The sequence below is a fragment of the Ruditapes philippinarum genome, unplaced genomic scaffold (assembly GCF_026571515.1).
Source record: "Ruditapes philippinarum isolate M1 unplaced genomic scaffold, ASM2657151v2 ctg2191_1_1_1_1, whole genome shotgun sequence".
In the NCBI taxonomy this organism is placed as follows: domain Eukaryota; kingdom Metazoa; phylum Mollusca; class Bivalvia; order Venerida; family Veneridae; genus Ruditapes; species Ruditapes philippinarum.
The window spans coordinates 116,838-129,915 of NW_026857887.1; the positions used below are offsets into that span (position 1 = coordinate 116,838).

At 33.6% G+C, this 13,078-nt stretch overlaps 2 protein-coding genes across 2 annotated transcripts in view; one reads left to right on the forward strand and one right to left on the reverse strand.

Annotated features, from left to right (window-relative positions):
- Positions 1-13,078, reverse strand: part of LOC132751390 (uncharacterized) — a 107,913-nt gene that overhangs the window by 90,566 nt on the left and 4,269 nt on the right. The window lies entirely within an intron of this gene.
- Positions 1-13,078, forward strand: part of LOC132751396 (heat shock protein 75 kDa, mitochondrial-like) — a 48,750-nt gene that overhangs the window by 3,489 nt on the left and 32,183 nt on the right. The window contains exons 5-11 of the mRNA XM_060741563.1: positions 568-639; positions 1,390-1,550; positions 2,280-2,410; positions 6,716-6,789; positions 7,379-7,541; positions 8,742-8,855; positions 12,434-12,503. Of these exons, the coding sequence (XP_060597546.1) occupies positions 568-639; positions 1,390-1,550; positions 2,280-2,410; positions 6,716-6,789; positions 7,379-7,541; positions 8,742-8,855; positions 12,434-12,503 (785 nt within the window). The remainder of the gene's footprint in view (positions 1-567; positions 640-1,389; positions 1,551-2,279; positions 2,411-6,715; positions 6,790-7,378; positions 7,542-8,741; positions 8,856-12,433; positions 12,504-13,078) is intronic.

A 13,078-nucleotide genomic window follows, 5' to 3' on the forward strand; every position in this document is an offset into this window, starting at 1 on the left:
ATTAATAATCAAAAGCATAAACAGAAGCAGGTACTCTGGTATATCTTGGTAATTGATCAGTTAAAAGATTATTACTGTTTGTACTGTTGTGTTTATTTACACATTTATTAACAATACAGATAATATTTTATTAGGAGTATATCGCAATTTAATGAAATCATGAAAACATGTATAAAGGTGAAAAAGGATGAACGGATAAAGGTGAAACATGGATGAACAAATTTATTATTGTCCATATTCGTTATTTCATATTGATATATTTCCATATTGATATAATGTCAATATGCTTTGGACTGAAGGTTAAGATGTGTTACTGTGAAATGCAGATGAATGTCAGAATGTTGTATAATGGAAGGTTAAGGGATCACTTGTGAAACATTTGTTACGGGGACAAATTTATGAATGTTAGAAGTTGTATAATGGAAGGTTAAGGGATCACTTGAGAAACCATTTGTTACGGGGACAAATTATGAATGTTAGAAGTTGTATAATTGAAGGTTATGGGATCACTTGTGAAAACATTTGTTACTGGGACAAATTTATGAATGCTAAAATTTGATGTTTCAGGATACTGGTATTGGTATGACACGAGAAGAAATGGTAAAAAATCTGGGAACAATTGCTCATTCTGGATCTAAGGTATGTTGCTTAGTAACACCATATTGTGTAGAATTGTCGAGTACAATGGTGTATTAGAATAGCTCTAAGGAGTTATGTTTAACGAGTGAATGATATTCTGTTGAAAGGTTTACAGTAATTATTGTGCCACTGTTCAAACCATGGTACATGTATATTGAGTAAATTATATTTAGGGATTGTATGGTGGAGCAATTTCAGTATATCTGACCAAGGGAGGTAATTGTCAATAAACATGGTCTATTTAATTTATATTAAACAGCCAGTGGAGGCAATAAAACCAAAACATTTGACATGGATGAAATTTGTTTCATGGTAATTTGAAGAACAATCATGTTATTTTCCTGGCTTTACTCAATCATGATTTTTTATGTGGCTTTATTAAATCATGTTCTTTAAATGGCTTTATTCATTCATGTTCTTTTCCTGGCTTTACTCAATTATGTTCTTTTCATGACTGTTCAATCATGTTCTTTTTATTGGACCATTCAATAATGGTCTTTTCCTGGCTTTACTCAATCATGCTCTTCTTTTTTTCTTTTCGACTACTCAATCATGTTCTTTTCCTGACTTAATCATGTTCTTTTCCTGACTTAACTCAATCATGTTCTCTTCCTGACTTTACTCAGTTATTTTCTATTACAGATTTTATTCAAGCATGTTCTTGTCCTGGCTTTACTCAATCATTTTCTTTTGCAGGCTTTACTCAATCATGTTCTCTTCCTGACTTTACTCAATTTTGTTCTTTTCCAGGCCTTCTTAGACTCAATGAAGGACAGTTCTGATGCTAGCAAGAATATCATTGGCCAGTTTGGTGTGGGTTTTTACTCGTCATTCATGGTAGGAAATAAGGTTGATGTTTACAGTAAATCATGCATACCAGGGTCCCAGGCTTACAAATGGTCCTCTGATGGGTAAGTTTAACTACTTAAGTATTTTCCAATATTTGGTTTTACATAAAATTGGAGGAACAAAATAAAAAACTAATGAATTATTTTGGTGTTAATATCATATAATATTTCTTTTTAGCTCACCTGAGCTCAAATTGGTCAAATTTTTATTTTTGAATGCATAATGCATATTGGTTGTTTATATTGTCCAAAATTTCTATTTTAAACATCATTTTTAAAACAACTTTTGTAGATTTTTACCAAACTTCCATTGGATTGATCTTAAGATACTAACTATATTCTAGTATAAAGAAGTAATTATCTGTCCTGAATAGGCTTCTCAAAAGAAGTGTCTTTTGGATCTTAGCTTCTTAATTATCCTCTCCCTAAATGATTTTAGAATACCTGTAATATTTCATGGAAACTTTACACAATAAAAAAACATTGAGAGGAAATGCAGTGTTAAGGAGGTGTTAAAAATTAGAATTTTACACTTTTGCTCATGCAGCTGACTGATGTGTTTTGCATGTAGTAGGCTGTTACATAGGTTGGTCCTCTAACTTTGGGTGGTCAAGTTTTGGGCTCACTCGTGTCTCTGTGTCACACCACTCTTACTGAATTAGAATATACTCAACTCTGTCGTAGGAGTGGTTCTTAACTGTCTCCGATCAATATAGAGAGTAGAGCAAACAGTTATTGACAGCTGCGCTCGTCTCGCTTCAACTGAGAGTGTGTGGTCTCTCCTACATACAGTGGTTCTCTCTCTTCTATAAGCTACATAATCGCTGAGTGTGTTCATACTCGGGTACGCGTGAAAAAGAAAGTGGACGCTGCAGTGGTAGTGCATGCAGCACTCTTCACATCATTCACCAGCTCCTCTCGCAGTGAGTGACCGATATATTGTGGTTTGGGACAGCTTTCCCAAAAAAGTGTCATTCATGTTTGATCTTTTATTTCTACAGTGTCTTTATTATTTCATCATTTGATTGACTGTTTTTCACTGTGTGTGTTATACTGTACCTTTTGAACTGCAAGCACAAGCAGCTGTGTACAGAGGGTGCCGGTGAACAAGATGTGTAATTTCATCTCAAGCCATGAAAGTCATTGAGTCTGTGTGGAGAGGCTACATCAAAGGTTCGAATTTGTCATATAGTTATAATGTTATTGGTGTGTCTACATGTGATGATATACTACTTACATTGTAAAGTATTGAACCATACTGACTTGTACAGATGATTATGTCACTGATAATTCAACAAACACATGATTAAACAAACTGTGCTGAGCACACTCCAGAACAACCATGTAAGTTTAACACATTATTCTGATCACATAGCAGAACAAACACTTAGTTTAAACACATTGTGATGATTACTTAACAGAACAAAGACTGTGTCAAGATGTAAACACATCTGTGTGATGATCACATGACAGAAAAACACATTTAAACACATAATGCTGATCACATGACAAAAGAGACAGATTATGATAATCACATTACTGAACAAAACACATAATTCAAGCAATATTCATATAAAATATCTTGAGTGAAAATTAGAATGCTGAATATATTTTGAAGATCTCAACATTTTCATGTAACACATGAAATTACAGCAACTGTCCTATTTGCTGTGTCACATAGCTAGATAGAAGGGAATGGTATATTTGTGTTAGATTTATTTCATTTCATTACTGTTCTCCTAACATAAGATAAATAAATTTTATTTTAGTGACATTGTGTTATGTACATAACATAGTGAGTATATAATTGTTATTTACAACACCCGGCCACATGGGGCCTACAAGTCACCTACTGATTTAAACATTTTCAAAACTTTTACATAATTATTAACTAATTTTAGTTTAAGGTTTTGAGAACAAAAATTTCCCCCCCCCTTAATCTTAAATACTTTTATAAGTTTTAATATTAAAGGGAAAGACAAGGTTAGAATAAAAACTTGATTTCAGAAAAAGAATACTATAAATAATAAATCTGCAAATTTTCTACCGCCAAATAAGATTATTAAACGAATGATAACAAAATTTAAATGGCTAAATCACCGATTTCTACAAATCAGTAAGCGCGGCCATGTTTGTGTATTGACCGTTTAAAAACAGGTGCGCGTGATGTCATTTCCCCACATCTTTAGTTTTATGATAAATCTAGTTATTTCGTAGGGAAATACTAATATAATAAAGTATTGATCAGACAATTTAATTTTCACAGGAGGTGTAGAGGAGATTTTTTATGGTTCAAAATACGTAACAATATCAAAAAAAAAAAAAAAAAAAAAGTAAAGAAACAAAAAAATCAACGTCTACCGGTCGCACCACCTCAGGCCAGTGATGCCCGTAACTCCAAACCAATGCTATGTTCATTAAAGTCTCATCTTAATGTAATTAATCAATATTTCACAGATTTAATTAAATACACATGTTATTATTTAAAAAAGTTTCACAATCAAATAATGCAATTTAATAAACAAACGCACCAACGAATAATTGGCTGTTAATTATTGAAACGGCGATAATTATCATTATTATAAAAATCCTACTAAATAGTACGTGTAATTAAATTTTTTGCAGTTTGATTCTGACTTTCAAATTAAAAAGGTGTGAACATATGTTATAATTGATGTACACATTTCAAAAATATAAGCAACTCTTTTGAAAAGAAAATTGTAAACATGTCTGTCAACGTATGATGCTGCGCATCGTAATCGTAGCCTAATATTAACTGCAGGCAAAACACTTTTATTGGCTGCTCAAAAATCTAATTTGCATAATTTATTCACACAATTGCTGGTTCTTAATACTTATGTCTAATACTGTGCATTGTCCATTTTAATTGTTCCTAATTTGCACCAAATGTTCCTGTCACACTGTGTACTGACGATTTTTATTGCCCCTTGTATGCCTCTGTGCCGACAGACCTTTTGATCATGCACAATGTTGCCCTGATTGGTTAATCACCCTTGTCAAATATTCTGATGACGATTTTTTACGCTTCATCAGTGAACCGAATGACCTTCAGGCGCGTAGCTGCCTATACGCGAGTACGCAGCTGAATCCACATTATTTTGACAAAAAAAAATTTTTTAGTAAAAAAATGTGGTTTGAAATTCAGCCGCGTTCGCCAGATCTGATAATTACCACACTGAATACTTTATAAATCATATAGCCTAAATCGTACACCATACCGTAGTATTTTTTTTTTTTGAAAAGTTGTCGGCCTTTGCAGCTCTTCAATTTGGAAGTTTGCACGCGCCGTATTTTCGAAATGTAAACAAATCATTCAAATGTTTACATCGAGTTCTTAAAGAAGTCATCAGCAGAATCAGCGATAGAAAAGAGGTAATTATAACTAAAATGTTACTATGTATGCCTAGTGTTTATTTGTTTCGGTCTGTTTGTTGAGTAATGACATGTTTGACCATGTCTGTGAACCGATTCTAGCGAGACTGACAACATTTTGAACTAACCAACCTGAATCAGTGAATTCATGATGCAAATGTGAAAAATTCTGGTGCATTTGTCGTATTACTCTGCTTTTTTGAAATAGTTCCTTCTTGGTAGATTAGTTATATTGATACATGGAATTTTTATGAAAAAAACATTTCTGGTAAACACAACGCTCGTCATTTTTTTATGCTAAAATAAATGGATTTTCGTTGGTCAAGAAAGCTCTCCGGATGCCCCAAAACGCACCAAATTGCACCATTTTTTCAAAATTTTCACGGGGGGCATGCCCCCTAGATTATTTTGAATCCACATTCTTTATAGGCTAGCTACGCGCCTGACCTTTGGGGAAATTTAGTTCCACACCTGTCAAATTATACTGTAAATTACAGCATGTCATAAAACAGCAACACATTTTTTTTTCAGTTACCAATAATCATTTTAAATATTAAGTAGATTTATGATTTTTTGTTTAACTGGATTAAATTTACGGTCGTAGAAATGCGTATCTGTGTGGGAAAGGGATTGGGTAAGTAGATAACGTGGAAACTGGATTAACCCGAAAATATGCTTAATTACAGGGGAATGGGCAACCTGTTGCTGTTGGTACCAGTTTTGACTGGGTGCCTAAATAACCTAACGGACGGTTTTGCTTTCATACGGTATTAGTCTGGCTGCCAATTTTCCTGCGCCATTCTCATTTTTAGCGTCAATGGCGGAAAATCGCGTCCTCACTCCTCAGCAGATCTCTGCATATTGGATTTAGTTGATATTTTACGCTGAAAAAAGATACATGACCGGCGATGTACCCTATTCGGAAAGCTTGTCTAGCGAAAATTAAGTACAAAATAAAAGGATATATCGTCAATTTGAAGAAGTTTCTCATAGTACCCAAATTAAATTGATGTTTTATCCTTGTAAATTAAGCAATAATTGCTTAAATCATGTGGTGGGATCATCAGCAAGCTTGAAAACCGGACAAATGATAAATTAATGTCGCGGCGTCTTCTATTAATTAATTAAAACAAATTCAGTTCCATATGATGTTTTCATAAATAATATATAATGTACACAAAAGATTAATAAGTTTCTTCATCGAGATATATTTCAGTTGTACCAGCGTGTACACCTATACCGGAAGTGGGTGTAAACACGTCACAATCTCGGTCTCGTCTGTCTCGCGCGAGAATGACAGAACGTCAAAATGGCGGCACCATGAACTTATTTCTCAAGTAAAAAGTAGTGTCTTGAAACACGAATTTCTTACTTATAGGGTTGATGTCAACAGAAAAACTGTCATGGTACCTCTTTTTAAATAGTGAATATTTATATTAGACAGACATCAATCCATCCATTCCTATTCCTTTAAGATACAAAAATTGATCCACCAGCAGTATAAAGCCTGATCAGACTATAGTCAAACCTGTGAGCAAAGGTCATGCAAAGGAGAGACCAAAGATGGCTTTTATAGACAAGTGGACTTTATTTGGATGTCATTTTGTTTTATTTAGTAAACGAAGGATTGTTGTAAAGTGGCCTTAATTTACAGGGTGATCTCTATTTGGAGGTGGTCTTTAACACAGGTGTGACTGTATATACATGTGCAGTCTGGTCTGGCTATATACTGGTGACAAAGGTAAAATACTTCAAGTTCAGTCAAGCACACTGTCCCTATTACAGCTCTTGTTTCTTATATGTACTAATGAAGCCTTCCCTTCTTGTTTTTACAGATGTAATAACAAAATACAGTAACTTTGTTGGAGTTGATATCTACCTTAATGGCAAGAAAGTTAATGTTGTACAGGTAATTTGAATTCTTTTGTCAATTTAGGGAACGTTTTATTAAAAATAATAGAGTGTAACATCAACATCAGTAGAAGCAAAAAGACCCATTTAAAGTCAAAGCAGCAAAGTGGCGGATTGAATAATCTGAGGGCTTCTGCAGATAATAATGCAAAAAAAAGGTGCGTTAGCACTATCCTTGGTGAAAAAATAATGTCCTTTTCGGTAAGCGAGTTTTAATCCCGTCAGGGACCTTGGATTCTTTTATGTGAGGAAGTTATTCAGCTAGCTGACAAAACCTCAGTGGTTCTACTAAGGTACCCGCTTGAGCCTGATATAATACACTGTGGGGCACATGAAGAGGTCTTCTACTAGTGTAGCTGGAAAGTTGTCATATGACCTTTACTGTATTAGTACGATGAAAGACCCAACAAAAAACAAAAGCAATATAACTGAAAAAACTGAAAAAACAAAACAAAAAAAAAAAAAAAAGTAAAAAAAGTACAGCAGGAAGGTTGCCATTTGATCTTTATCATATTATGTTTGATTTTACACTTAACAAACAAAAAAATAATAAAATGTAAATGCTGATCTCTTTCCTATCTGTATAGGCTCTATGGACGCTGGAACCAAGGGACGTAACTGAAGAAATGCATGAAGAGTTCTACAGACTGATCGCCAACACGTACGACATACCTAGATACAGTCTACACTACAAGACTGATGCCCCGCTCAATATAAGAGCCATTTTCTACGTACCTAAATACAAACCATGTGAGTATGATGTGATAAGTTAAATATTGTGTTATGGATTTGTCCTGCTTTGAATTTCGGTCAGTCCATTTGAAATTTAAGGGATGTCAACATATATAAAGATAACTTGGTTATATAGGTTTTGGGAATATTGTTTAATAAATTTTGTCTCTCATAACTTTAACACCCTTGAAATTCTTATATTTTGATAATAAAAAGTCTTAATTTTATTGGTTGATTTTTCAATCTTGTTTTATCTAAATTTTACAGTTACAGTAGAACTCCACTAATAAGATCGCTCCTGGTGCTGAAGATAAATGGTCTTAATTTTCGATTGTCTTTTAAAGTAATGTTGTCATCAATGAACATTTTTTTGAGGCATGGTGTAACCATATGTTAAAGTGATTTGTAAAATATTCTGAATGAAAATGAAGTATTATCTAGAGCATTTAGGGGAGAAAAAACAGCTGAAATTATACATCTTACACCTCACAACTCATGTCAAACAATGTTGTAATTATACATCTTACATTCAAGACTGTTGACATGAGTCGTGAATGTAAGATGTATAATTTCAACATTGTTTGACATGAGTCGTGAGTGTAAGGTGTATAATTTCAGCATTGTTTGACATATGTTGTGAGTATAAGATGTATAATTACAACATTGCTTGACATTAGTTTTGAGTGTAAGATGTATAATTTCAGCATTGTTTGACATGAGTCGTGAATGTAAGATGTATTATTTCAGCATTGTCTGACATGAGTCATTAATGTAAGATGTATAATTACAACATTGTTTGACATGAGTTGTGGGTGTAAGATGTATAATTACAACACTGTTTGACATGAGTTGTAAGATGTATAATTTCAGCATTGTTTGACATGAATCATTAATGTAAGATGTATAATTACAACATTGTTTGACATGAGTTGTGAGGTGTAAGATGTATAATTTCAGCATTGTTTGACATGAGTCGTGAATGTAAGATGTATAATTTCAGCATTGTTTGACATGAGTCGTGAATGTAAGATGTATAATTTCAGCATTGTTTGACATGAGTTGTGAGGTGTAAGATGTATAATTACAACATTGTTTGACATGAGTTGTGAGGTGTAAGATGTATAATTTCAGCATTGTTTGACATGAGTCGTGAATGTAAGATGTATAATTACAACATTGTTTGACATGAGTTGTGAGGTGTAAGATGTATATTTTCAGCATTGTTTGACATGAGTCGTGAGACAGAAGTTAGTCTACAGCTGTACAGTAGGAAAGTTATGATCATGTCCAAGTCCAACACAATTCTTCCAAAATGGCTCAGATTTATGAAAGGTATATCTTTTTCATATGTACACTATAGAACTTGCACCACAATATGCATACATGCAAACTTTTTTCAATGTTCAAGAGGGAGAATTTACTTTTAAAAAGTGGTAGATTTTGTAATTGACAATAGACAAAGATTTTGAAATGAAAAAGAGGGAGATTTCTTTTTTCTTTAAAGGCCCCTTATTCTTAGAAAAATATTTAGAAATTTGAAAGGAGAAAGAGAGACAGGGATGCCAATTTTCCGCAGATCCGCGGATTACAGGGTCCTCGAACCACTTTTGAGAACGATGTAAATCCGAGGAGAAAAATTAAATTTGCAGGGTGTGGGTCTCTTTCGCCAAGTTTGCTACCGTCTATTGTCCGCCGATTGTAAATGTTTAGACCGTACTGTAAATATTTAGACCATACCGCTTTTCGGGTATGCTCAGTTATTGTCGCTATTATAGTAAGCCAATGAACGATAGCATTATATATACTGACCAACCGTAGCGTCTTTCTGTAATTGAAGAAAGCAAAACAAATTGTGGGCCGATTAGCAAGAAAGATATTTTTTACATGAATAATGGCAGCAATTAACTCCAACAACGCTTCTAAGATCAAAGACTGTGTCAAAATAAGTTTAATTTGAAATGGTAAGAGAACATAGTAAATGTGAATATCGGATCAACCGAGACAAACATCTGCATTGGTGACAAATATTCCTGGACAAGCTTCGTGTCGACTATGTTCAAAGCAAATTAATTATGGTAGTCGAGGGTTCGTTGCAATCGAGGATCACGTCAAATCGTAATATTATTACAGTGTAACTCTGAAAACCGAACACCCATGAGACTTGTCAAAAAGTTCGGATTTCAGAGGTTGCCGGAATTCAGAGGTTTATGATAATGTGGACAAGACTAAGTCATTTTATATCACTAAATGTCAAGGAAGATGTGGCCATTACTGTAATATCATATAGAATAGTGTTTTTATCAAGATAACGATGTGAATGAAAAGAATACATTTTTATCTTACCTGCAAATGCTTTTGAATTTCTATCAGTTTGTAGAAATGTTGTTAATTGCATAAACTTACATATCGTCCGATGCTAGTTATTTGATTATTACATCAAATGCAATAAAATCCCTAAAGACGTTTGATGCATACATTGTCCAATTAATTGTCATTTAATCCACTAATCAACACTTCAAATTAACTGACCGCCGTAAATTATCATCACTTCAAACATACCATTTCACAGTTTGTGATTTTAACGCGTGTCAAATTACACGATCACCGCTAATTAGTAAACAATCGATATAGGGAGATTAAATCCCTTGCAGGGTAAACATTCTCGATTTACAATGTATTTCACACCTTTGAATATTTCCAGTTTTTGGAGGTAAAATTGCATTGATTTGACTCTAATTCAGAATTTAGAAGTTCCGGAATTCAGAAGTATTATATTAATAGAAAATAGAAGGGAAAAAATCGGGACCGAAAAAATTGTTTGGTTTTTAGAAGTTTCTGGATTTCAGAAGTTCCAGAATTTGGAAGTTACACTGTACAGTTATAGATACTGAAATTAAAGTCTGCCTTAATTTTGTTACTGCCAGTCAAAGTAATACAATATCATTTAATGAAAATATTTGATAAAGCACTAAAAGGAAGTGCATTTTAGACCATCAGAAAAGAATGAAAACCCAGGAGCTTACATGGGGCTTTGCCCCCTGGTCCCCCACCAGGGCTCTGCCCTGGACCAGCATGGGGGCCGGCCCCCATGACCCCTTGGCGTTTAATTTTCCTCTTTTTTTTTTCAAATTGTCTGTTGGCATCCCTGAGAGAGTCTCCCACTTAAATAGGGAGAGTTCAGATGTATGAGATATGATGTCATAAATAATGTTGAATTTATATAAAAAACATGAGTGCTGCATTACTAAATGAATTAAATTAATTTATCACATAGGAACAGAACAGAAATGTCACATCAGTTATGAAAAAGGCATTAGTTCTCTATAACCTGATTTTTATGTAATATATACATATTCAGTGATGTAGTAGTGTATGTTCATAATTATATACTGTATTCCTAGAAAAGATTTCGCGCATTTTAAGTTAGCGGTTTTCGCGGTAGGCATGATTCCGCGAATCTTTATAGCCGCGAATATGTCACTTATAACAAATCCGCGAACATTTCTAGCTTCAGCCAAATATAACATAAAAAGTGCAGACTATTTATTATAATTTTCTTACACAAAAAAAAACAACATATAAACACAGGTGCTATTGAAATGTGTAAAGAATAATTTATGTATGTTATTGGTACTAGTTTGCACGCTGAAAAACAAAATATCAATTATTAGTAATTATCATGCTTATTGACGTTATTTGCTAGTCACAGCGTTGACAAACGCATTTACAGTTTGCGAACATTGAATGACTTGGATTTGTTTTGCTTGGAGTAGGTGTAATCCTTTGTTAAAAGTACAAAAGCGATAAAGTGCTACATTAATAAACAGCTGTTATGTTGTTATAATGAAAGCGATGTACAGTTCGATAATGTGTAAAAAAAAAGTATCGACATTTTGAAGATAAAGCCAGTAAAGATTCAAATGAGAATAAAAGCTAACGGGTCTGACTAAATCTTACTTAATAACATAATGAAAAAAGGTAAGGACATATGAAAGTGTTCACGGAACAACCGTCCTTGTTCAACTAGTCAATACATGAAAATGAATCGAGTAACGTTGCGCTTTAGGCGCGACTTGTCAAAAAAAATAAAATAATTAAAAGCACCCAACAGGCAAGGTCATGCATCAAAAACGTAGCCTCTAAAAGCTGTAATTTAGACCGTAGCGACTTAACATTTGCGGAATTCGCGGTTACTACATATCCGCGAAAGTTTGTCTCCGCGAAAATGCCGACGTGAAAAACGCGAAACATTGTATCCGCGAACATTTCTAGGAATACAGTAAATGTAGCAGAAAGGTAACAGAGGACATGATTGCTAGTATGATTTGGTAATTGTTAAAAAAAGATGTAGGGACGTTCATGACTGAGTGGTTAATTGGTTGACTTAGAACCGCTTGTTGAACACAGCCTTGGGTTTGAATCCAAACAGTTACTTTATATTCTTTCATTTGAGGAAGCTTAGGGCTAGCTTATGAAAAATCTATGGTTTCACTCAGGTTCCTGACATAGTGCATGGAAGGTCATCTAAGGTCTTCCTCTACCTGTAAAGCTGGAAAGATGCCATATGACCTATACTGTATTGATGCAATGTAAAACATAATGAATAAAAAAATGATTAAATAAAGAAAAACATGTCCAATCTATTGACATCAAATATGTCAAAACTAAGATTGAATATTTTAATGATTTTTAAATTTGTTCAACATAATTTCTTTATGCTTTTTTATATACACTAGATGAATATGTTTGTAAAATTGTGGAATTGTATATTTTGTGTATATGAATACAATAAAACATAATTAAAACAAAATGATTTAGTCAAGGAAAATAACATATTCAGACTTTTGACATCAAATGAAGATTTGTTATGATTTATTATCAATATTTTGTAAATTTCTTTATACCTACAGGAGTTGTTGACAGTGAAGACATTCCACTCAATTTAAGCAGAGAGTTGTTACAAGACAGTGGATTGATCAAGTACAGTTAACTTACATATTTTACTTACATAAAAAAATAATTCCTCAACTTTTCACAAAAATTAACAGCACTTGTATTCTTTTTCTTTACATTATCATTTTTTTAAAATGTCCAAAAAAAAATCTTAAAGGCCCTTTTAAAAATTTGGCAGCGGGGCCAACCCTGGTTAATACATCAGATTTAGTAATCAAAAGATTGCCAACAAGGGGGGTTTAAAACCCCTTGGGGGGGAAAGGGCCGTTGTTTTTTTTAAACCCAAAAAAATATATTTTTTTTCCCAAATTTACGGGTTTGGGTTTCCCAGAAAACAGAAGAGAGGGGTTTGAAAAAGGTTAAAAGCTTCCAAGGCAATCAAACTAGAAAAAAATTCTATACACTAAACTAACAAATCACAACCCTGTAAACTTTTACCATGTTGAAAACCAAAATTGAGCAATCTTTGCAACTTGAATTGAGCCAGGCCAGCCTGTGTATCCAAGCAGTCTGACCAGGCTCTATACTGCTGTCTGCTGGGTGACTTAATTGTAAATTTTTGTCCTCATATCCCCATAATTGATAATGAACAGTTCCAAAAA